Genomic DNA, 25,572 nt, shown 5'->3' on the forward strand with positions numbered 1-25,572 from the left:
GACAGCTCTCTCCTGTGTGGCTTAGTTAACCTTCCCTTCTTGCCAATGAACACACCATATTTACAGGAGTTCTTGCTGAGAATTTTGCCTCAAGTGAATGCAGAGGGTGGCATCCGGACTAGTGTTCTCTTGGAGAAAAACTTTTTGCAAATGAAAGGAGCTTCAGCTTAGAGTAATACTTTGTAGAAAATGTGGATGCTGCCCAAAGCATATGTCAGTCTGGCCAATAGGATGTTGGCCCACCAAAAGTTTATCATTCCTTACCTTTTATGTTGACATGAATGGACAATGTCACCAAAAAGAATGAAACAGGACTAAAATCCTAGTCCTGGTAACTTGATATAAAAACACTAAGAAATAAAGGGTAGATGAAAATCATTGTTGCCTGGCAATGGCTTTAAACTTTTAAAAAATAAATATGTGATCTCAGATTATGAGTGGGGGCTGGTGTCACTGCAGTATGTAAAGTCTAATTGTTCTGTAGCTCTCTTTGGGCCTGACACAATACTGCATCTCAATATTTTTAGTGTTTGAGGGAAGTCAACTGCCTCTAGGTCACTTGCTTTGTGCCTGTTAATTCCTGATTCAGAAGGAAGATTAAGTGCAGTCCTTTGATCTGAGGAATAGAGACACTTTGTTTCAAGAAAGGGCTTGTATACCCAGTATGCAAATATCTGTAAGTTCACAGCTGCAATGGTCCCTGCCTCTTGCTAGAGTTAATCACGGGTAGGTACTTAAGGCTCTCCGATTGTGCTGGTTCAACTATATATCTTTCATTTTGTGTTTACAACCAGTCTATGCATTCTCAATTACTCAAATGTAACTCAAGACAACCTCCTGCAAGTTGGCATATACACCATTTTTAACAAAAGCATGTGTTGTGTGTCACTCTTTCAGCACTGTCTTCTGTTATGGGATCACAGGTATAGGCAGTCCTCAGCCTCACACCACAATTGGTTCCTGAAATTTGTTGTAAATCAATGCCTTAAATCAGAACCTATATTGTAAATGGGGGTTTAGTTCCAGAACCGGGACACAACCTAGGCTTTTCCCCTCTCACTGTCATAGCACAGTAGCTAAGGCTAGATCAGGAGTGGAAACAGCAGCAGTGATGACAGAGGGAACCTCTTAGGCAAGTCAGCCAATCTCTCCACAGCCTTGGATTCAGCAGCTGCTGTTGCTGTCAGGATTACTAGTCTAGGGATTCTCAACGTTTGGTCCCCAGATGTTATTGGACTTCAACTCCCATAATCCCCAACCAAAGGCCACTGGGGCCAGGGATTATGGGAATTGAAGTCCAATAACATCTGGGGACCCAACGTTGAGAATCCCCGGTCTAAATGACAGTGAGCCAGAGCTGCCATTGCTACCAACTCTTCCTCTCGTCCAGGGCTGCTCAACTTTGGCCCTCCTGCAGCTGCTGGCCTACAGCTCCCATAATCCCTGACAATTGGCTGCTGTGGCTGAGGATTAGGTGAGTTGTGGTTCAAAAACAGCAGGGGGGAGGAATTGGAAGGGGAAGAAGAGACAGTAGTGAATTTATCTCCCTAAAAAAGAAAGATAGATCCTCCACTGAATTGAATACTTGTTTCTCATAGCACACTGTCCTGCTGCAGTGTTATATTGCAAATAGCAGGAATCACACACACTTACAAAAAAATATTTATTCAGATACTAGAAAGGCACACATTTGTATTAAAGTCTTGAAGCAGAACTGTTAACGGTATTTTTCTAGCAAATCGGCTTTAGCACGCTCTAGAGGAAAAACACATTCTCAGTCCCTTTGATCTAATGAATACAAAGGTACACTCTCCCTCATCAAAATGTAAATTGGATTTAGGGACAAGATCAAGAGAACGGGTCACTGGCTGTATTGGTCTCAGTGTTTACTGAAGTGTTTGGTCACCACATCTAGGAGCTCTTGCTTCTTTCCACCCCCTTTCAGTTTGTAAATCTGGCATACGTCCTTCAGAACTGCTACAGTGAGCTTGCCCAAAGTGCCTTTTTTAACATGATTCCTCAGCTCCTCCTCGGATATTTCGACCTTGGCTTTCTTTTCTGGTGTTCCTGTACCATTCCCTGCTGGAAGAAGTGTTTTGATTAATTGCTTTATATTGCAATGTCTTGCTATCATTGAAATACAAGAATTGTTGTAAGCTGCCATGAATTCATACATGAAGAATGGTAGCATGTGAATCTCTTAAGTAACGTATCCTACACAGTCTCCACAAAATTATAAGGTGTCTCAAAACTTCACAGTCCAGGCATTATTTACTCAGTGTCAAAGTGTCAAAAACAATGAGCAGCTTGGTTAGTTGCACTTCATTAAACATCTCCAAGCAAAAAGTGTTTTGATCCATTAGGATTTCTGCCTCAGAAGGTAGATTGCTGCCAGGGCACACCAACCATGAAAGCAGAATAGCGGGGTGGGATGTGGGGACCAGATTTCAGAGCAAGCTTCTTCAAAGGTCAAAAGAAACCAGGAGATGCTCTTTGTATTTTCACACCCTCACCTTGCTTTCGCTTTGTAGGTTTCCCTTCAGGATCATAGCCAGGTGGGTAAACCAGTTGCTTGAACTCATCCACAAGATTACCCAGTCTGGAATCCATCACCTCAGCCTTTGGCACTGGAGAATAGGAAAACAAATCCATATCACTGCATCTCAGAAAAGGGACTGGCTAAGAAAAGCTATTATTAGTCAATAGTCAGAAAGGTGTGGCATCCAAACTACTCGGGCTAGCATAAATGCTCCTGTGCTAGTGTAAGGACACTGTGCAGAGACTGTAACCTATATTCCAAGACTAGATCTTCCACTATTGCAGGGCTGCTCAACTTCAGCCCTCCTGCAGATGTTGGCCTACAGCTCCCATAACCTCTGGCTATTGGCCACTGTGGCTGGGGATTATGGGAACTTTTCCAAGAACAGCTACGGACCCTAAGTTGAGCAGGCCTGCACTAGTGGAAGGTCTTGGGATATCAGTAATGGAACATGGTGCACTACCTCTTGCACAAGCTCGTACTTGTCCCTAAGAAGGTTCCACTTCCAGAAGCAGTAGCATAACATTGCAGAGCACTGCAACTACAAAAATACTACAAAAATCCTTTCCTTGGCCATCACTGTGGATATTTACAAATGCTTTAACAAGTTTAGAGCACGACACCTCAGGAGCATAGCTGTATGTTTCGAATCAACATTTGTAGCTCAAGAAGCAAATTGCTTCTATTGAAAATAAAGATTACCAAGGCATTTTAATTTGTAAAAATAAATATCCAAAACAAATGAGCCACTGTTTAAACATGGAAGCAAAAAAGCACAGGTGGACCTCAGTACCCACGAGGGTTCTGTTCCACACTAAATCTGCAGATACCAAGGCATTACGGTCTATGGGATCATGGAGGTTAGCTTCTGGGAGGCCCGAAAATCTTCCAAAAACAGCAAAAAAAATTTAGAAGTGCCCTACCATGCTCTGCAGGCCTCCAGCATTGACCACCAGAAGTCTGAATTTTGCCATTATTGCAGGCTTTTTCACGGGGGGGAGGGGGAGGGATGTTTAAACTGAATGAGCCACGTGCTCAAAATGGCAGCTGGAAATGACTTCTGAGGCCATTTCCAGCAACCCCCAAGCTGCGGATACATAACTCTAACCCTCCCCCACCCTCACATATGTCAAAGTCGGGTGTCAGTTCCCCAACCATGGATGCTGGATCCGCAGGTAACGAGGTATGCCCATATTTGGAAAAGTTAAGTTGCTCCATTTTTTCCTCACTAATTAACATTAATAAGCAAAGATGGCAGAAATGCTGCATATTCAGAAAAGCAGGTACAACACTTGTCTAATTTAAATCAACAAGGCTTGATGAATTGAATCCTAGAGTGCTGAAGGAAAAGGTCCAAGCAGACCTTTACCACTAGCTGTAAAAACTCATTGAAAGAACAAAGGCCCAGAGTTGTTGTCTGTCCAAAGGATGGGAAAAGAGCATCTGGACCTTCTCAAAGCATGCAGAAGGGCAGGGTTGGGAGCAGGGATGGCTGCCTGTCCCAAAAATGAATTGGGCTCACTCATGCATTCTTTCTAATACCAAAACCTCTCAAAGACATCTTGAAGTTAAAAAAAAAGAAAACTTGAAGGGGCTCAACTGTGGTAAAAAAAGATTGGCTGCCAAAAACTCTCTCCTCTCGTTTTAGAAGGCAGCAGGGGTTGAATTGGAAGCTCCTAAGTCCACCTTAAGTGGCGCAGCGGGGAAATGCTTGACTAACAAGCAGAAGGTTGCCAGTTCGAATCCCAGACTATGGGCAGCAGCAATATAGGAAAATACTGAAAGGCATCATCTCATACTGCATGGGAGGAGGCAATGGTAAACCACTCCTGTATTCTACCAAAAGAAAACCACAGGTCTCTGTAGGCGCCAGGAGTTGAAATCTACTTGACGGCACACTTTACCTTAATCCTAGCCCTTGAAGAAGTATGGTGCATGGGAAGAGGAAGGGGTTGGACTCCTAATCCTAGCCTTGTCGGCTTGGGAGAGAAGAGAAAGCTGCTAGCAACCCTGTTTTCTGTCTATGCACACTCCTCTACACTGTCTGTCTGTGCACATTCCTCTGCTCCTGAAAATGCCAGGAGTAGAGGAATGCTGAAAGAAGTGCTCCTCTGCCCTCAGTGCATGACTTGAGACCTCTGATTCACCAGCAGGCATTAAACTGAAGGTAATGGCGCAGTGGGGAAATGACTTGACTAGCAAGCCAGAGGTTGCCGGTTCAAATCCCTGAGGCTATGTTTCCCCGACTATGCTGCAGGAAGTAGCTCTGCCCTCCTAGCAAGGTAAAGTGTGCCATCGGGTCGGTGTTGACTCTTGATGACGATAGAGCCCTGTGGTTGTCTTTGGTAGAATATAGGCACACTTTACCTTACTAGGAGGGCAGAGGTGCTTCCTGCAGCATTCCTCTGCTCTGGCTGGCATACACAGTTCAGTGCTAGCTGCAGCAGCAGAAAGTTCTCTGCCTTCCCAGCAAGCATGAAACAAAATGTCTTGGGAGTGAAGGAGCCCTTGTCGCAGCATTCCTGCAACAAAAAACAGAGCACAGCCTATTCGATATGGGCTGAACTATCCTTCCCGATTCTGCTCACAGAAATTGAGCAAGGGTGTTCACCTTTTTGAGAACTTTCATTTGAATTCTCATGACATTTCTGCTCAGAAGGTGAAAAGCTAGCTAAACCCAAAATCAAGCTTCTTCTTTGGATAAGCAAACAGAAATTCCACTCAAGTTTCCAGGCAATCTTAACTGAAACTCACACATTACTCTCACAGTTTAACGTGCATCAGATATTTGCAAAATATCATGCAAAATTCACAGGTTTTGAACAAGTAATTGCTTATTCCATTTCCAAATGTTTCATGAGTAGCAGGAAAACATTCCCAAGACCACACAGGGAAAAACAAAATCACCTCTGCTACTCTAAGTTATTCTTACTTGTCAGATCCTCAGCCTTTTCTGGTTCCATCAGGTCCAATGCCAAAGCTTCCAGGTTCATATAGTGCTGTTGTAGAACTGGATTCTCAAAACTGTCACTCCTGTCAAAATCCCAGGGAAAAATATGTTAGACAGGCAGGCAGTGGGGGAAGGGTGACCAATTAATTACTTGCAAGTACTTATTATGTTTTTAAATATATATTGTATTGATAAACCTGAGGTGATTGCACAGAAAAACTGAAGAGTGTGTTGTAAGAGCATATACAGGTGGACCTCGTTATCCACGGGGGTTCTGTTCTCTGCTACAACCGCAATGGGAATTGGGGGCTTAGGTTCCAGGAGGCTGGAGGAAAGGGGAGAAACAGCCCCCCCCCAATCAAAATTAAGTGGCCTACCATGCTCCATGGGTCTCCAGCTGTCCAGGAATGCCCCTGCCCTGCAAGTCCCAAATACACTTTTCCCCACACAAAAAGAGCCACAAAATGGCTACTTTTCTCAAAGTAGTAACCGGAAATTACTTCGGAGGTAATTTCTGGCCGCCTAGGAGCCATGGATATGTGTTTTTTAACCCTTTTGTATCCATGCATATTGAAGTTGGGTGCCTATTATCTGACAACGGAACCATGAACAGAGGTACGATTAATGAGGTCCACCTGTACTTATGTGTCTTTATTTTGTACTTCAAAAAGAGCCAATTAAAAAAAAAACACATAAGAAACATCCAAAAAATAGAAATAATGCCATCTCAACTCAAAGCTGAACATCCCCAAATTAAATCTCTGTGACAGTTCACTAAAAAAAAAAAAAATGCTTTCTTCAAGCATAGAAACCAACTTAATAAGATGCCATAGCTATGGCTCTGTCTAGATGGTAATTGCAGGCATTTGGAGAAAGACCCTGTGCTAGACTTTTGTGTAGAAAGGCCAAGATTTTTTACATTTATCTGTGCAGTTTTCCAAGCACACCCACAGATGTGACTAATCAAGCTCTTCAAGTTAGAAAGGAGTCCACTTTTCCCTTTCGATAATCAAAGGATGTGCTTGTCACTCTCCAAGCAACAAGGTAGAGTCTGGCTTGGTCTGGATGTAGCAGAGAACTCTACCACAAAGAACTAGAAGCATCTGTAGGTTCAGACCCCAAACCAGTAAACTGAAGAAACTGACTAATGTATTAAGTACCAGAAATACCCCCTCGGCTTAGTGTAATAACAGTTTCTGATCTGCTGCAAATAATGTTTTCAAAGAATCCAAGAATGCTATTGATCAGATGAGTAATGAGATATACTGTATGAAGGCAAAGCCTTCGGATCAGAAAAAGAAAAAAGAGGATTCATACTCCATTCTCCTCATATAAATTGTGGCTTCCCCAGTTAGGTGGAACAAAGCCTTTCCCCATACTAGGAGAACATTAGCAACACAACACAATCTGCAGTCTCTAAAATCCCAAAGCTCAAACTGCTGATTAAAAAGCAGACAGAGGATGTGAAAGGCTTCTCCTCCTCCTATTTACAAGCTGAAGAAAGGACCTTCTTTTTAGCCTTTGATTTCATCAAAACATCTTCCAAGAAGAACTGCCGTGTTCAATGAAGATCATTTAAACATAATAAGGTTCTTAAATGCAAGAAGCACTTCTGTTACTTGTATGCACTTGGAAACTGTGGCCAGCTGTGACATCCCGATGCAAGTGACTTTCGCTGCAAGCTTTGGATTTTGAATACTTTCTACACTGACCTTGCCCATAGTTAAACTTGGAGTAAAACTAAGCATTTAACTGTGAACAGAGCTTATGAAAAGTGGCGCTTTGGTTTAATTTCCAAGTATAACATTAATTTTATTATATTTATGTACCACATTTCTTCCAAAAGTTAGAACTCAAGGTGGATGAGAATCTTCTGAATAAATTAACAATTTTATATGGCATCCATCACAGTGATATTTGGGGAGGGGGAACTTTTGTCTATATTAGAGTTGAATTTACAGCAAACTGCCATTTAAGTTTTGGGGCTCAATCCAGACTGGAATTAATCATTGGCACTTACCTGAAAGGTCATTCTCCTCAGAAGAATGGATTGTATCCGAAGACATGATGGGTTGTCACGACCTACTGCTCCGAGACAGGGCCAATCACAGAACTTTGTGGCTCACCAGGAGGGAGGGACCAACCCCTCAGACCTCAGTATGTAGCCAGCGTACTCGTGCTCCAAGAACAGAATCATCATAGAGGAAGAAACACAAGCCTGGAACGGCAACAAGGAAAACTGGAGGAAGGGGAATCGGAAAACCCCTTAGGAATATGTCCTAAGACTAACTCAACACCTACAGGGAGAGAAGTCCACCCCAGAGGAAACTGCCCAACACATATATATGGAGGACAGCCAGAGACACAGGCAGAAGGAAAGAAAAGGACCGGATGAACAAGCAGGTGGGTTGGATACAATCCATACTTCGGATTGGAGGAGAATGACCTTTCAGGTAAGTGCCAACGATTCATTCTCCCTCAGAAGAGGACTGTATCCAAAGCATGATGGGACCCGCTACTAAAGAACCTGGGCGGGAGCTTCAGAGCCTGGTCCTACAAAGGAACCACCTGATGCAGAACCCGCCTGCCAAAGGATGCGTCAGCTGATGTCCAGTCATGGATCTTGTAATACCTCACAAAGGAGGACAACAAGGCCCAGGCAGCTGCCCGGCAGATGTCGACCAGGGGCGCCAGGGTAGAAAAAGCGGCTGACGCAGCAGCGCTCCTAGTGGTAACATTCTCCTAGTTATTCCCGCCAGAATGGGAGCCCAAGGCCGAATACACCAACAGGATACACTGACATATCCAGCGGGACAAGGTGGAAGTGGAGACCTTCCTACCCAGGGAGCAATCCCTGAACTAAATGAAAAAGGACTCCGACGATCTGAAAGGCCTGGTGCACCTCAGATAGATCTTGACAGCTCTGCGTACATCTAAGGTGTGCCACTCCTTTTCCTTAGGGGAGGAGAGATGAGGGCAGAAGGAGGGAAGCATCAGTTCCTGCACTCAGTGAAAAACACAATTAACCTTGGGCAAATAAGAACGATCTGTTCGTAACAAAACATAGTCCAGATAGATTAAATACAATTCCTTACAAACAGATAAGGCCCCCAGATCAGAAACCCGCCTCACAGAGGTTAAGGCGACCAAAAGCAAAACCTTGAAAGAAAGCAACCTCAGGGGAACTGAGTGGAGGGGCTCAAACGGTGCTTCAATTAGAGCCCTGAGGACCAAATTCAGGTCCCAGGTGGGGAACCTGTGGACAGTAGGTGGCCTCAAAACCACCAGCCCTTTCAAGAACCTTTGAATGTGTGGATGTGCAGAAAGAACAGAAACCCCCTGCACCTGCAGAACTGTAGAAATAGCAAAGACCTGGTGCCGAAGAGTGTTAGGGTGAAGGCCCACATCAAGGCCCTTTTGCAGAAACCCCAGCACCTGAGCTATGGATGCCGAGAGGGGAGGGACCCCCAGAGAGTCAACACCACCGTGAAAGAGACTTCCAGGTCAACTGATAGACCTTCACAGTGGAAGGGCGATGAGAAGCCAGAATGGTCTCCTAGACTGCGCCAGAATAGCCGCAAGCCCCTAGAGAGCTCTGCTCAATCTCCACACACAAAGATTGAGCCAGGCCAGTTCTGGGTGAAATAAGGGACCCTGACTGAGAAACTGGGGGTGGGAACCCAGCAGCATCGGAGGTTCACTGGACAATGCCACTAGGTCTGAAAACCAAGGCCTGCGCGGTCAATGAGGGGCCACCAACAGAACCTCCGCCCAAAGCTGTCATACCCACTGACTGGTCTGCGGTAGGATGGTGAAGGGGGAAAGGCATACACCAATTCCTGTGGCCATGGAAAGGTCAGGGCATCCGACCCTGCTGCCCCGGGAACCTGCTACCTGGAGAGGAAGTGGTCCAGCTTGGCGTTTTCTGGGGAGGCAAACAGGTCCAAAACCCAACGGCCGAACCGACAAACTATCTGACGAAAGACTCGGGGGTCCAGAGACCACTCTGCAGAGTCTAACTGAGACCAGCTGAGCCAATCTGACATGGTGCTGGCGACTCCGCTGATGTGGTCGGCCTCTAGGGAGAGAAGGCACCTCTCTGCCCAGGTCAGCAGGAGTGCAGCCTCCTGAATTAGGGACCGGGACCGGGACCTTGTCCCACCCTGGCGGTTGACGTGGGCCTTGGCAGTTGTGCTGTCTACTCGGACCAGTACATGCTGAGCCCGAACAACCAGTCGAAATTCCTGGATGACCAACCTGATGGCCTGTAACTCCAACCAGTTTATGGAGTTTACGCTCTCTGCCTCTGACCAATGCCTCTGAGCAAACAGGTGTTGGCAATGACCACCCCAGCCCTGAAGGCTGGCGTCCATTGTTACCTGTACACAAGACATCAGAAGGAACCCTACGCCCCTCTCCAATGCCAGCGAGATTCACCACCTCAGAGACCTCTGGATCCATGGTGTTAAGCTGATCTGGAGCCTGGACCAATGCGCAATCTGATCTTGGAGTGGTAACAATAGCCACTGGAGAGGACGAGAATGGAACTGACTCCAGGGCACGATCCCTATTGTTTATTATTTTATTTATTATTTATTAAAACATTTTTATACCACCCAAAACTTACGTCTCTGGGCGGTTTATTGTTGACTAGTATTTTTAAGCCTGTTATAATAACGGGCGCTGGCCTTTTTTTGTTCCCCTTTAAGTGTTATTCGTGTGTGTGTGTGTGTTTTACCTGTCCGTCTGTTTCTCTCTCTCTGTTTCTTTCTCTTTTTCTCTTTGTCTTTCTTTTCCTTTTTTTCCTTTTTTCTTTCCTCTCTCCCTTGTTCTTTTGTTGTTGTTGTTTTGCTCTTCCTTTTCCCTTATTTCGTTCTTACAGTCGGGCGAACTATAAGCATATTTTGCGAAGAAGAGAGGAGCTCGCGAACAGAGCTCCTCTCTCTGCAAAGCCTCTTCCTGAACTGGTGTTTTGGGCGCAAAGGACGCCTATTGCGTCCTTTGCGTCCATGGCAGTTTGGCCAGTGGCTTTGCACAGAGAGGAGCTCTGTTCGCGAGCTCCTTTCTTTCTTCGAAAAATATGCTTTTAGTTTGCCCAACTGTCGCGGGCTGGATCGGATAAAGAGGGCTCAGGTAGCTGGGAGGGCGGGAGGCAGCAGCGGCAACATTCTCATGGGCCATTTTGGCCCTTAATCATTTGGGGGGGGGTTGCGGGGAAGGAGAAATCGGGCAGCTGGGAGGGCGGGAGAGCGGTCGGCGGCGGCCGTGGCGGGAAACATTTGGGGCAGGGGCAAGGGCAATTTTGGGGCCGGGCAAGGGCCCCAAAGTCTCCGAGCTGCCAGGCCTCGGCGGCTCTGCCGCCGGGTGCTGGCGGTCATGTCTCCCTCGGTCTGTTCTGAGCATGCGCTTTGCGCATGCCCAGAACAGCCCAGGGAGGCACGGACACATGCTTGGTTGTCCACGGATGGACACCAAGGGTTTTATTATAGAGGATAACATGAGCCCCTGCAGCTGACTGAGACACAGGATGTCTGACCTGGGGAGCTGAAGAGAGAGCGACAATTTGACCCCAGCTTGGCTCTGCGGTCGGACGGGAGACACACAGTCCCCTTGACCATGTTGATGATAGCACCGAGGTGAACCACCCTAGTCAAGGGAACTAGGGAACTCTTTTTGTAGTTTACGATAAAGCCATGAGATTGCAGAACGTCTAGAGTTGCCTGGACATCTTCCTAGGCCTTCTGGAGGGACAGTGACCTGATCAACAGGTCATGCAGGCAAGGGTAAAGATGGACGCCCTTGGTCCTCAAGTGTGCCACAAGTGCCACCATGATGTTGGTAAACACCCATGACGCAGTCGACAGACCAAAGGGAAGTGCCCTGTATTGAAAGTGCAACTCGAGATAAGCGAATCACAGGATGCGCCTGTCCTGTGCCAGAATGGGGACATGGAGGAACGCCTCCTTGAAGGCCACCGAAGCAAAGTACTCGCCCTGCTGTAGGGCCATCAAAATTGAGCGGAGGGTTTCCATCCGGAAACTCCTCCACCTGAGGAACCGATTGACAAATTTGAGGTCCAGGATGGCCCTCCATTCGTCGTTCTTTTTGGGGACCAAAACCAGGATGGAATAAATCCTCTGTCCCTGTTCCCCTGGGGGCACAGGCTCGATTGCTTGGATGTTGACGAGATGCTGTATGGCCTCCAGCATCAGGAGATGCTTGAGCAAATGTGGGGTGGGGAGGAAGCAGTCCAGGGGATGGGAGTCAAATTCCAGAGAATAGCCCCGGGCTACCATCTGGAGGATCCAAGCATCTGTACAGGTTTCAGACCAGGTGGTGGTGAACGACTGCAACCTGCCCCCCACCTGAAGGTGGGGCAGACGTTGGGAATAGTCATTGGTTGAGACCTCGTTTGAAGCCAGGCTTGGGCTGCTGGCCCGACTGCTGAGGGCAGCGAGAGGAGTTGTCACAAAAGAAAGTCTGGGGCCTGGACCACAGACTCCTCTCCTGCTTGTTCTGCCTGAAATGAAAGAAAGATTTATATCCCTTAGAAGTAGGTGCAGAGGAAAAACTTTTACGCTCCTGGAGTTGAAAAGTAGACGGCATAGCCTGTTTCTTCTCCTTTGTTTCAAGTAAAACCAGCTCTAATATCTCCCAAAAAAGCTTACCACCTTTGAAGGCTGAGTTGGCCAGATTACTCCTGAATTTCTGATCCATCTTCGTTTTTCAACCACAGAAGGCGCCTGACAGTCACGTCTGAAACCAGCACTCTTGGAGAGAGCTGGGCCGCATCCAGAGAGGAATCTGCCATGGAGGCGGATGCTTTGCTCAGCTTATTGAGTCCCTGCCTTAGGTCAATTAACTCTGGAGGGACCAAGGAGGTCAATTCCCTTATCCAGAGAATGGCCACCCGGGCAAACATAGAATTTGCCATTGAGGCCCTCAAGGAGACCGCAGACGCCTCATGGGATCTCCACAAGGCAGAATCACACTTTTTATCATCGAGGTTCTTAAGGACCTCATCCCCGTCCCCAGGGAGAATAGCCCTGGTAACCAGGGCAGCCACCTCAGCATCCACTAGCGGCAGTTTGAGCTTATTCATGACGGCTGGACTAGAGTTATAGAACCGCCGGACCGCTCAAGAGGGCCCCTTACATTCGATGGGTGGTACCATTCAGACTGAATTATATCAAGGAACAATTGGGGACAAGAAATGGTCACCTCTGGGCATCTAAAGGCGGGAAGCACCTCAGAGTTCCCTTCATGGATATCAGGGGCCGGGGGAACCACCCTCTCCAAATGCAAACTCTTGCAGACGTTGTGCAAAAGGACCAGAAAATCTGATTGTGAAAAAAGACCGGTGGGGAAGCCAACACTGAGGCTTCCTCATCCCACGACAGCTCCCCCTCCTCCCTACCCAAATCTGAGTCCTCTGAGAGACCGGTAGGGCCAGGGTTAGCAGGCATCGAAAGACCACTGAGGCCTGGCAGGACAGGAGATGGACCGGGGGACAACCAGGGGGGACCCCTTTCCAACCCCCGAGAACCATCAACCGGCAGAAGGGTGATTAGGGCCAGAGCCGAAGCAGCTCCCCCAGAACCCAAAATGGCAGCCGCCGGAGTTTGGGCAGAAAAAAGCTGGACAGGAAGGGAAGTGGGAGCAACCATGGCTGGCCAGGAGAACTTACTGAACTCCTCAGAGACCACCCAGCGAAGCAGAGCAGCAAAGGACGGCGGAATCTTCTCCTTGCCTGATTCGGCCACAGAGCCCTGTGAGTGAGTGGAGGCACAAGGGCGCTTAGCAGGTGGAGCAGCAAACGGGTCCTCTGAGCCAGAAGACCCCGGCACTGCCCCTCGTGGCTGGCCTGCCAGCACACCCAAAACCACCCCATCAACCTGCAGCCCAGGAATAGTCCACTCCCTCAGCGGGAATGAGCTGCGGCTGAGACGTGGTGCTGCTTGCTGCCTCGGCAGGAACGCTCCCTGACTGGGGGGAAGAAGCCTTGGCTGTCCCCTCAGTAGCCGACTGGAGAAGCTCGACCCTCGAATTGGACGAAGAACCCTTTTTGTTCTTTTTCTTTTCCTTCTCCTTTTTTGACTTATGAGACCGAGCTATGGGTGTGGGAGCGGTCACCACCACGCACTCAGCCTGGCATGCTGAATGTGCCACAGAGTCATCAGAGAGAGAGAGAGGGAGAGACTTCTCTCTCGCCGCAAACGTGCTCAGCTGCCATGACAAAGGCAGGAAAGAGCAGCGGCTGAGGGACCACTCAAAGCACTCTGCCTCCCTGTTTACCCCCTAATTGTCACTGAGACAAACAGGTAAGTCGCAGGGGTAGGAAAGGGAGAGCCAAAAATCAGCAAAACCAACAGAGAACAATGGAACGATGACGAGTAGCACCTGCTTGGAGAAAGAAGGGCAAACAACTGAGGTCTGAGGGGTTGGTCCCTCCCTCCTGATGAGCCACAAAGTTCTGTGATTGGCCCTGTCTCGGAGCAGTAGGTCGTGACAACCCATCATGCCTTTGGATACAATCCTCTTCTAAGAGAGAATTTCAGGTTTTAGAGCTTATGCAAGAACCAAGTGAATAGCTGGGGAGTAATGCAAAAGTATTCTATGACTGGGATTAGTAAAATATTTGGCATGGGTGTATTTCTGAAAGACCCAGAAGGGCTATTCAAAAATTGTTTCCCAAGCACACTCACTTTCATTTTCTATCCCTTTATTCACCTGTATTTGAACCGAAGCTTCTGGACTATTTCTTTCATTTTGTCCACCTGTTCTTGATTAGCTGAGACCTTCTCTGTACAGTCAATTTTCCGTTTGTCATCTGCATACGGTAGGAAAATCAGATGAAACCCTAAGTAGAGAGGGATAAGAACATAAGAACAGCCCTGCCGGATCAGGCTCAAGGCGTATCTAGAGCAGCATCCTGTTTCACACAGTGGCTGACCAGATGCCTATGGGGAGCACACAGGCAAGAGGTATGTGCATGCCCCCTCTCCTGCTGTTGCTCCCCTGCAACTGGTATTGAGAGGCATCGTGCCTCTGAGGCTGGAGATGGCCCACAGCCATCAGACTAGTAGTCATTGATAGACCTCTCCACCATGAATTTGTCTAAGCCCCTTTTAAAGCCATCCAAGCTGGTGGCCATTGCCACATCGTATGGCAAGGAGTTGAAAAAGTATTTCCTCTTCTCGGTCCTAGATTTCCCAACCTTCAGTGTCAAGGGGTGACCCCTGGTTCTAGTGTTGTGAGTGAGGGAGAAAAATTTATCTGTCTATCCTCTCCACTCCACGCATAATTTTACACACTTCGATCAAGTCTCCCCTTAGTTGCCTCTTTTCCAAGGTAAAGAGCCCCAGATGCTGTAGCCTAGCCTAGATTAAAAAATGGAGACATTATTTCAAAGTACAAATGGAAGCTCTATTCTGTTGAATGCAGTCCCCAATATCTCAGTAATCTAAAGAATAATCTAAGGATCTAAATTTGTTCATTTTAAAAAGGTAAGCAACTCAGATTGAAATGGACAAGTGAATGCTTGACTAGCAATGAACTAAAATAACCTAAACACTAATGAAATAAAGTACCTTGAATACCAATAAATTCTTATTCACTCTTAAGAAAACATTCCTCATTTTCATAATGAAATATTTTTAAGTAAGAACATGACTTGGTTTGGATTATTGATCAATTGAAACTCTTCAATTACAGATCAATTAAATACATTAACATGGCATCCAAAGAAAGGGGATAAGAAAGCAAAAAAGAAGCACGAGTGATTATGATGTTTATATAAATCAGAGGAATCTTCAGAAGGAAGATTATTCTAGTTTCGGAGGGGGTATTCCCCCCCCCCCCGAACATTGCCCTAGATAAAAAGGAGAGTACTGAACTCCCCTATCAACACAAGCAATAATGGAAATCCAAAGATTAAAAAAGGATAAAGCTCCTGGGTTAAACAGAGGGAGGCTTCACTACTATCCATGTTTACTTAGGCCTAAGCCCCATTACAAGCCACCTAATGGCACAGTGGGTAAGCAACCTGCCTAGAGAGCAGGAGGCTGTTGGTTCAAATCGCCGCTGGTGTGTTTCCCAGAATATGGGAAACTCCTATATCAGGCAGCAGCAATATAGGAAGGTGCTGAAAGGCATCAGCTCATATAGCACAGGAGAAGACAATGGTAAACTACTCTTGTATTCTACCAAGAAAAAAACCACATGGCTCTGTGGTGACCAGGAGTCAACATTGACTCGACGGTACAATCTTTCCTTTCCCAAACCCCATTAAACTCAGAGGGAATTACTTCCAAGTAAATAAGCAATGGATTTGGCTGCATTATATTAAAAACTGCAGATATTCTAGTACCAGTATTTACTCAATATACAGGAAAGTCAAGGGATTTTTAAATTCTTGAGCTGAAGCAAGAATAGCTGTAATTACACAGAAGGATAAAGACCTACAGATAGTTGGATCATATATACTTCTATCATTTTTGTTTGTTTTATTATTGAAGTATTTTTCCATCTTGTTACATTATAAGTTTGTTAGGCATTGTTATAGATTTTTTTTAAAAATGAATTCATCAGTAACCACTAGAACAGTCTATGTTAGATACTGGAAATACTAAAGCAGAAATAATGGCTCTAGCATTGTGAAAGATGGAGCGGTGGCTGGGGGCGCGAATCTCTCTATACAATTTTATCCATGCTGTTAATATTATTACATAGGTACATAAAGAGTCAGACCCTTGGTCCATCTAGCTCAATACTGTCTATACTGACTGGCAGCAGCTCTCCAGGTTTTCCGACAGGAGTATTTCCTAGCCCAACCTGGAGATGCCAAGGATCAAACAGGGGACCTTCTGCATGCAAAGCAGATGCACCTCCACTGAGCTACAGTCCCAGAAGTATTAAAAATATTTATACACTGCTTTTCAACAAGAAAAGTTCAAAACAGTTTTCATATAACACAAGGTAGGAGAAAAATGTTCCCTATCCCAAAAGGACTCTCCATCTATAATAAATGCATATCCATAACAGTATAAACTTCCACTCTTAGTTTAGTCAGCAGGGTTAAGGCAACACCCTACCCAGCAGCAAGGCAGAACATCACATACCTGAGGGAGCAATCTGCACATTCTGTTCATCCAGCTCTTCTTCCTGAGGAACTAGGGCTATGAACTTGGGAGGAGTGTTTCGACGGGGGATGTACTTACATATGGCCATCACTTCTTTCTCCAGACACTTTGTAAGTAAGGCACTAAATAGTGTAGTGCTTCCTATAATAAGCAAAATGCCATGCTTGTTAGATGACATAGTGTGCTCAAGACATTTATTTGAAATCATCACAGATCTTAAGAGTGAGTTTTCCTTGCCAGATACACACAACTATACAGCTGTGGTTGGTTTGCAGAATTGTGGGTGAGACAGGTTCTATTTTAAAAATATATATATTCTTACTTCTGTCCAGAAAGGAAGCACAATCATAATAATCCACAGCGTTAATATAATGCTTTCAAAGTGTTCTAAATAATGCTTATGATAGTCCTATAAGATACATTTTACAATGTTTACACCACATTGTTTACCATTAATATGAAATCCAAAGCAGTGTACAACACCTCAAACACAAGAACAACATGTATCAATGCTATTTTAAAACTTAACACAATTTTAAGTCAGCTACAATTAGCATAATGTACAATAAGCATTTAACAGAGTAGCAAACATCTAGTGCTACCCTCCAACACCAAGTGGAACCATTGTCATAAAGCAGCCTCAGCTCCCATGTCTCAAGTAGTCCAGGAGATGAGGCAGTCTTGGCTGCAAATGCCAGAGACTTAGAAGTAGTAGTATAATCCCTCCATCCAGTTCTAGATAAAAAGTTCATAACCAAGGCAACCAGAGCTTTTTCAGTTCCAAATCCTACTCTGAATTCCTGACTGATATGGTTCCAGAAAACCCATCTCATCCAAGAATTCCAAGAGCATTAATCCACATTTCTACATTAAACCCCTACTTTGCCCGTTGGAAATCATTCCGTGGTTCTTATACAAGGCAGACAGTCCTTTCCACATGGCTTACCACTGATCAAGGACTCATCAGGATAGATGAACTGGGCAGGCCTGATGTGGTGGTGTCGTTTCAACATTACCAAGGGTTTGAAGCCAATCAGATACAAGCCTGGCGAACCAAATCTCTTTGCTTCTTCTGTCTCCTCTTTCTCCAGCACAATCTGACGGTTCCCATAGGTCTAAAAAGGGAGAAGTCACGATGAGCGTATCCCATGTGAAGAAAAATACAGCCCTAGTGCTGCATAAAGCACGATTCCTACAGGAATCAGCAGCAAATCAGAAATCTTCATTGTAATCAAGACTGCTACTTTCCAGTAAATAATTTATAGTCAGGCTCCGAGTGTGCCTCTGACCACCTAATGTCATTACATTTGACAACTATACTTCTGTTAGCTTTAATTTATTTCATTCACATGCTATAAATGCTCTCCCTTGCAGTGGTTTCTCTCTTCCTACACATCAAGGTGAGACTGGCTATCCTGAGGTCCACACATTTTTATGCCAAATAGATGCTGGCCATCTACCAAGGACTTGATCATCTTGACAGGACTTGATCTCTTACCAAAAGGGTAGGGCTAGAGGCCTGATCTGATACTGTGTTCAGGCAGCCTCAAACTAAAGAACCTTCACAGTACAGCACAAGCATGCTGTCAGGGACAATCCTACGGCCACTCCTGGCACATCTGCAAGCTTGAGGGAGGCTGCAGTTTGTCTGTGGCAATTTGTGCTTCAAAGGGACTTGGAGCACTTCCAAAGCACATGGACTAAAGTCCAGGGTTGATTAAAAGCAATGACGTGTTTGTGTGTATATATAATTTTAAATTGGATTTTTTTTAATTCGTAAGAAAGGAACCTCGGTCAAAGGTATCATCATGAATATTAGTCATAACTTCTAATTATATTCTATGAACATCAATATGTATGTAATGTAATTTTATTTATAGTCATTGACCAAACAGAGAGTAAAAACCAGTAAACATTAAAATATGTATATACATATATACAGTTTAAGATTGGGGTGATATCCCATTATACCTTTTAAAAGCAATATAACTAAACTTAGCTACAGGAATAGAAATTAAAGCATCTTTGTCTGAAAGCAGATGTTTTACAAGGTTAGCATCGGATTGATCTGCCAGTTTACATATAAGAGGAGCAATAAGGCATTCCCTGGGATACAAATGGAGATTACAGTGGAGAAGGATATGTGCGACAGTTTCTGTATCTCCTGATCCACAACGGCAGTGTCGTTCTTCTAAAGGCACACCTTGAAACCTCCCAGCTAGAAGTGCGGATGGAAAGGAATTAACCCTTACTCTTGTGAATATCCATCGAAACTTAGAGAAAGTAATTGTCGACAGATATTTTGCGGGGGAAAGATCCATATTAGTTCTTATAGCTCTATCAAACTCTGGAAGCGCAGCCCAGTTTTCTTGCATCTCAATATCAACAAAGCGTTGTTTCACTCATCAATATGTATATTCTATGAACATCAATATGTGGGGATGAGAGATAACAGACCTGATCAATCCTATTCTGCAGGTGGTGTACATGCAGAGCATGCGCACACACACACGCACACACTCACCCTTGCCCCCCAAGTGTGCAAAGACAAAGAAGGTCTTTGTCTTGAATAGAGGACTTGGGGGGATGGAGGAGGTCTGAAGGAGAAGATTGAATATAACTACAAGAGACAGGGTTTCTAAGATACATAAGAACTAGATAATTGGCGTTTTAAAATCAAGACCAGTGTTATGTTTTCTGCTCAAGAGGTTTCTTCCAATATTTAAATAGCTGTGCAATTTCTTTGGTAGAGGAGGTAGGTGGTTGGATGCGATAAGAAAGAAATTTCCAAGATACGTTACCTGCGCCCTTTTGGTGTCACTAGGAAGAAGCAAACTACCTGTCTCCCGGTTAAAGGTTCGTGTTTTTGTTTTCAAGGGCTCATTGGTTTCTCTGTAAAGTTTCACTGGAGGCTGTTTGCAAGCTTTCTGAACTAGGTTGAAAATGCCAACAGTAAGAGCCATATCTTTTCCCAGATATAAATTCAACCTGTGTGGTATCAGCAAAAACAGATTTAAGTGTTATACTGTATTTCAATAGCCACATTAGAAAATAAATCACAACAGAATTATTCTCAACACAAAGGAAATCTTCCACAACTTAACATTACTGTTTTTATTATAACTCTTATCTTAACATATGCTAACAACCCTCTCAAAGAAGAGTTTCTCTCCAACAGCAATTCTGACCTGCAAGAGGCTGATGAGGAGAATGTAGATTTTGCTTGATACTCACCGGGCTAAAGCCCGCTTCCTGGTCTCCTTAGCTCGTACTTTCTTCATGAGGTCTTCTAACTTGCCAGACTCATCAAATTGTACTCCTAAATCCTCATCTTCTGCTGTGTTAATGATGTCCCTGTAGAACAAGGATATATCAAATCCCCCAGGCTTCTTCAGGTGCATCAAATCAAGGTAAATACCTAGAGTTAAAGCAAAATAGGGGGGAATAAATGACAAATTTCCTAACATTAGGATCTACAGGTGTTTGTTTTGCAGAAAAGTTTTAGTAGTTCCAGAACTAAGACCAGGGGGAAGTCCAGCCACACTTAACCTCTACAACAATTAAAACACTGATATCCCAAGTCACTCTCAGATATATTCTTGCATAGACCCCTGACAAGCTTATTGTGCCTGACAGACGATTATGGGTATGTGGTGGGTCAATACACAAGTTCAGCCCCCGATCTCCTCCACAGGACATAACACACCACGGAAATCAAGTACACAAGCAGAGAGAGAGAGAGAGAGAGAGAGAGAGAAGTCTGGCTTTCTGCTACACACCCTTCTGGGTCTCATCTTCAGATGTTTCCTAGTTTGATGAAAAAAAGGAATGAAGACCAAACAGAATTCTTTCTCCATATCCCTATCTCTTAGCCTCTTATTTCTATTCTAGTTAGATAACAAAGGAAGAAGGAAAACAGGGAGGAAAGCATGGGAAGGAATGTGTTTCTTCTTTCCAAGTAGTTTCAACACACATGGAACTGAAGGAAAAACAAGAACTGACAACTAGGTAATCAAATTCATGTTCAAACAGTAGCTTGTCATACTCCTGACTTGAGATCGTAGGCTGCAGCAGAAAGTGACTTAAGTTTCTCTCGCTATTCCCCAAGACAATCACACACCCCTGAGGGAAGCCAGAGTGTCAGACTCAAGAGTGCACGTTTGCTCCTATCACTCATAGAGACCAGAATATGCTGAAACATTCCACTTCTTTTATTGTAGGAAACAAGAGCGGAAACAGAAGTGCTGAAACATACCTGATATCCCAAACTGAAGCCATCTGGACACACCCCAAGAAGACACACAATAAATTGTACTGAGTCAATTAAAAGCCAGTTTTGTAAAGATGAGATTGTGCAAATACTGTTTGGTCTCCAAAAGGAGGCATCATTTGTATTCCAAATTACTTTCAACTGACCTGTTTCTCGGAGGTCAGAAGCTTTAGTCCTAGCAAATTTGGCTTTAACGCTGTCTTGACCATGCGGGTTGTCTTCATTGGTGAATAGCATGATCCTCTTGTGACTCATCTTGAGGCGGACATCACTGAAGAGATTGGAGCAAACCCAGAGTGCCTCACCCAATGAGTAGTCTGCACTATGACCAAAGGACTTCTGGAAGAGTATTTTTCCTTGCTCCCCCTTGTACTTGCCCAGTTCTAGCACTCGTTTTGCCCCTGGTGACAGCAAGAACAGAAAATGGATCACTACAGTTGATCCACAAGACATGGACAAACTGATGAAACAATGGCTGCTCTTCTATTCCAGACATTCACACATAATTTAATAGTTTATTCATAGTGTTTCTTATCCAGCTGATGACAAAATCAACTGTTCAGTGTAACTGTGCCTACTACTGTCTTTTCGTAGTCACCAATTAAGGTGGGCTCAAAATGGAAAAAGCTTGAAAGTTTGGCTAAATGAAGTTAGGGTGATGTTAAGAATGAACAAAATAACTTATACTAAACATCTGGGAGAAGGGTGTGTTCCAAAATCTTTTTTAGCATTTTGGGAGGAAAAGCAGATACCCTAATGGTTAAATGAATTCAATTTATCAGTATTATACTGCTCAGGTCATTTCTCTACTAATTTTGCTTATTAATAACTTTATAATACTAATTAAAAAGGTTTTTGTCCTATGGCAACTCTACAAGTGAGAAGCCTGAGCAGTTGTTTCTAGGACATGAACTATTCCTATTTAGTTATCTCGGAAGTTCCATGAGACAATAAACTGAGCAGGAGCATTTTCATACACAAATAACCCAAATCTTTCCTGCCCCCTCACATTCTGTATAACTGTTCCAGTTTGACCAATGGTTCCATTATGCTGCTCTCTTCATCCTGTGCCAGCTTCTTTATACATTTTTAACACTAGCCAACTACAATGTTAAAAGACATAAAGCATCTGAATACATTTTTTAGTCTTGCTCCCCTTGAATTTCCCATTGACTAAAAAAATCCTTCAAAGTATATCTTTTGTAAATATTACTAAATATGTACAAGAGTACCAATGATATGGTACATAATGTACAAATCACATAAGATATTTCATCAACAATGTACTAGGCACCAAACCAGATAGAAAACAGATCTCTGACTAGTCCATTCACAGTACTGTGCCTTGTATTCTTCCTTCACAGATAAGCTTCATGTCAATTCCTCTTTACCTGGATTGTCCAAATCCTGGAGAACATAAATGTGCTTAAAATCCACTGAATTTTTGTGTTTCTCAGTGCCATAAAACACCACACCAATGAGATCTCTGTCATGGCTGATGATCTTGTTTGTGTATACATTTTGAATGCACTATAAAGAAAATACAACATAGATCAGCTGGTGGGAAATATAAGAGAAAAGGCTATTGAGGAACACAACTACATCTAAAGGCAGCCACAATGTTTTGAGACACATTTCACCCCTGCTTTACAAGACAAGTATCAATGGCGGGAATCAGACAGTTAACTTGCTTTTTTAACTCATTTCCTTTACAGATGAATCTTTCTGATTAAATATTGCAATCTTATTCCCATTTGCTTTGAAGTAAGCCCCAATTGACATAGAGTGGACCTTATTTCCAAGTAAGCATGTAGAAGATTTTCAAATTTTTAAACAAGCAGTTCTGTTAAGAACTAATCTGCCTACTTTCCTTTCACTAGTCCTACAACTGGACTAAATTTGGTTCAAATTGGTTAGGCAGTTCACAGGTTAGCCCACTTGCACCTCAAACATTCACATGTCTGCCATCTTGAATTGGGGTTGATGACATCTTCACAAACTATACCATTGAGGTGTCCCTATGCATCCCTACAACTGTTCCAAATTTGGTTCAAATCAGTTAGGTGGTTCACAAGTTAGCCCACTTGCACCTCAAATGTTCACATTTATTTTTCCATTTTAAAAACACAGTCATCACCTAAATATCTGTCCTGCAAAGAGTTTAACAAGAAAACAGAAAACTGAAGCTCAGCATCACTTTTGCCTTCCCTTAAAAAAAATATTTTTTTTTGCCTCTTCCGAGTGTAATAGAACAATGCAGAGATAAGCAGAACATAAACTGAACTGACCTCCAATTCTATCAGTCTTTCATTAATAACTTATAATACAACTCTGATATATTTGGGGATCTTTCAAACTACAAGAGGTGTAATCAGCATTATAAACAGGTGGTCTTACCTGGATCGTCATATCAAAAGGAGCAAAATTGTCATCACAGGACTCCAACATGGCTTTTGAGGCATCCACTAAGAAAACTAAGGTATCCCGACCTGAATATTTATATTCTCCTGAAAAGGGGGGAAATGTCAAATTCTAACAATTAATTGCCCTCCTTACCCAATTCTTGTATTGCATTATATTTCTTAGTTACAACTTACATATGCATAAGACTGTGCTCAAAGTTGTATTTGTTCTTGTGCATTAGGAAAGGGTAAAAATATGTGTGTGTGTGTGTGTGTGCTGGTTGGATAGCTATGCTTATGCCAATAGCAAGATATTTTGCTCAAGTGTCTGGGTCTGCTTGTTTTTGATAATGAGCCCTAACCTGTGTTCGCTCAGACTCGCCCCAAATTTTCCTCAACATACGTTCTAGCTGTCTCCCAGCTTGCTTCATTGTCCTCAGCTCAGGTGTATAACAAAGTACTGCACGGGTTGTGCTTTGCGGGAGAGGGCACTTGGGAGCGATCGTGTCGACTGCCCAAACAAAAAGTTATCTGCTTTGTTTTCCCAGTGGAACATTTCCCCTCAGCTGCTGTTTGTATTGCAGGACAAAACATAACTGTTCAATTTCCCTTTTCTTAGCAATATGGTCCTGATTGGGTTTGCGGCTTTTCTGTCTTAGATGTGATCACAGACCTTCTATGGTCATGCCTAGTTGCACCTTCACATGCTTACTTGAAATAGTCAAAAGCAATGTTTCCTCTAACAGGGATTCCTAGATGTTGTTGACTACAACTCCCAGAATCTCCAGCTGCAATGACTTTTTCTTGGGGATTATGGGAGTTGTAGTCAACAACATCTGGGAATGCCTGTTAGAGGGAACACTGCTTTTGACTATTTCAAGTAAGCATGTGAAGGTGCAACTAGACATGACCATAGAAGGTCTGTGATCACATCTAAGACAGAAGAGCAGCAAACCCAATCAGGACCATATTGCTAAGGAAAGGGAGATTTGACCGTTATGTTTTGCCCTGCAATACAAACAGCAGCTGAGGGGAAAGGTTCCACCGGGAAAACAAAGCAGATAACTTTTTGTTTGGGCAGTCAACATGATCATTCCCAAGTGCCCTCTCCCGCAAAGCACAACCCGTGCAGCACTTTGGTATACACCTGAGCTGAGGACAATGAAGCAAGCTGGGAGATGGCTAGAAAGTAAGTTGAGGAAAATTTGGAGCGAGTCTAAGCGAACACAGGTTAGGGCTCATTATTGAACCTACTCTATGGAAGTGATGGAACAGAAGAAATGCTTCTTTTCACCCACCATTGCATCCTCTCAATGTCGTCCAACGGGGCTCTTCTGGATAGTGCGAGGCCTTTTGAAATCTGGCCCTGGGCAGGATACATTAGAACCCTCGGTAGCATGCTGTGATGCAATTGCACAGCACTTTGAGGATAAGGTTGCTCAGACTTGCTGTAAATTGGACACTATGGCTGATGCAGGATCATTGGGAGAGGTGCAAAGAGTAAAATCTGGTCTAATTTTGCTGGGAGTCTTTCAATTATTGGTCCCTGAGGATGCGGACAAGGTATTTAGTGAGGTTCGGCCGACCTCGTGCATGCTCTACCCTTGCCCTTCACGGCTTATTAAGTCTAGTAAGGAGGGGATTTTCAGCTGGGTCCAGCTGGTTCTAAACGTCTCATTGAGAGGGAGTGGTCCCAGCTTCATTGAAGCAAGCTATTATTCAACCACTCCAAAAGAAACCCAGTCTGGACCAGTGTTCCCTCTAAGGTGTGCACATGCTCACACGTTTTTTGATGTACACTCAGTTAGTTTTAGATCCCACTCCGGTTGAATAAGGAAGGTCCCACTCTGAATGCATGTGCACACACACTGCCTTGATACTGCTGCTCAGAACAAAACTAATTCCGCACACAGATGAAAAAAAATTAGAGAGAACACTGGTCTGGACCCAGAGGAGATAAACAACTGTAGGCCTGTGGCCAATATTCCCTTCCTGGGCAAGGTGCTTGAGCGTGTCGTGGCTGACTAGCTCGACACTTTTGGAGGAAACGGACTATCTAGATCCATTTCAATTTATTTATTTATTTACATATTTTTATACCGACCAAAACTTATGTCTCTGGGCGGTTTACAACAGATAAAAACATTAAAACATTAGTTAAAAACAAAAACAAGACATTTAAAACACAACAATTTAAAATTGTTTAAAACAATGCTCTAAAACATTAAAAACAATCAAAACAGTATCAGTTAAAAGCCTGGGTGAACAGA

At 44.1% G+C, this 25,572-nt stretch overlaps 1 protein-coding gene across 14 annotated transcripts in view; it reads right to left on the reverse strand.

The window, feature by feature from the left end:
* Nucleotides 1–1,649: 1,649 nt before the first annotated feature.
* XRCC6 (X-ray repair cross complementing 6) overlaps nucleotides 1,650–25,572 on the reverse strand; it is a 31,363-nt gene continuing 7,440 nt past the window's right edge. For 13 of the 14 annotated variants that reach the window (XM_053254244.1, XM_053254241.1, XM_053254237.1 and 10 more), the window contains exons 3-13: nucleotides 23,298–23,407; nucleotides 22,292–22,430; nucleotides 21,047–21,301; nucleotides 19,865–20,048; nucleotides 19,432–19,618; nucleotides 17,577–17,745; nucleotides 16,610–16,771; nucleotides 14,220–14,349; nucleotides 5,472–5,572; nucleotides 2,514–2,627; nucleotides 1,650–2,082 (exon numbers count right to left, since the gene is read on the reverse strand). In XM_053254244.1, the coding sequence (XP_053110219.1) occupies nucleotides 1,880–2,082; nucleotides 2,514–2,627; nucleotides 5,472–5,572; nucleotides 14,220–14,349; nucleotides 16,610–16,771; nucleotides 17,577–17,745; nucleotides 19,432–19,618; nucleotides 19,865–20,048; nucleotides 21,047–21,301; nucleotides 22,292–22,430; nucleotides 23,298–23,407 (1,754 nt within the window). In that variant the 3' untranslated portion in view covers nucleotides 1,650–1,879. The remainder of the gene's footprint in view (nucleotides 2,083–2,513; nucleotides 2,628–5,471; nucleotides 5,573–14,219; nucleotides 14,350–16,609; nucleotides 16,772–17,576; nucleotides 17,746–19,431; nucleotides 19,619–19,864; nucleotides 20,049–21,046; nucleotides 21,302–22,291; nucleotides 22,431–23,297; nucleotides 23,408–25,572) is intronic. The other variant, XM_053254235.1, reaches the window with a different exon arrangement.

This window comes from Hemicordylus capensis, chromosome 5 (genome assembly GCF_027244095.1).
Source record: "Hemicordylus capensis ecotype Gifberg chromosome 5, rHemCap1.1.pri, whole genome shotgun sequence".
In the NCBI taxonomy this organism is placed as follows: Eukaryota; Metazoa; Chordata; class Lepidosauria; order Squamata; family Cordylidae; genus Hemicordylus; species Hemicordylus capensis.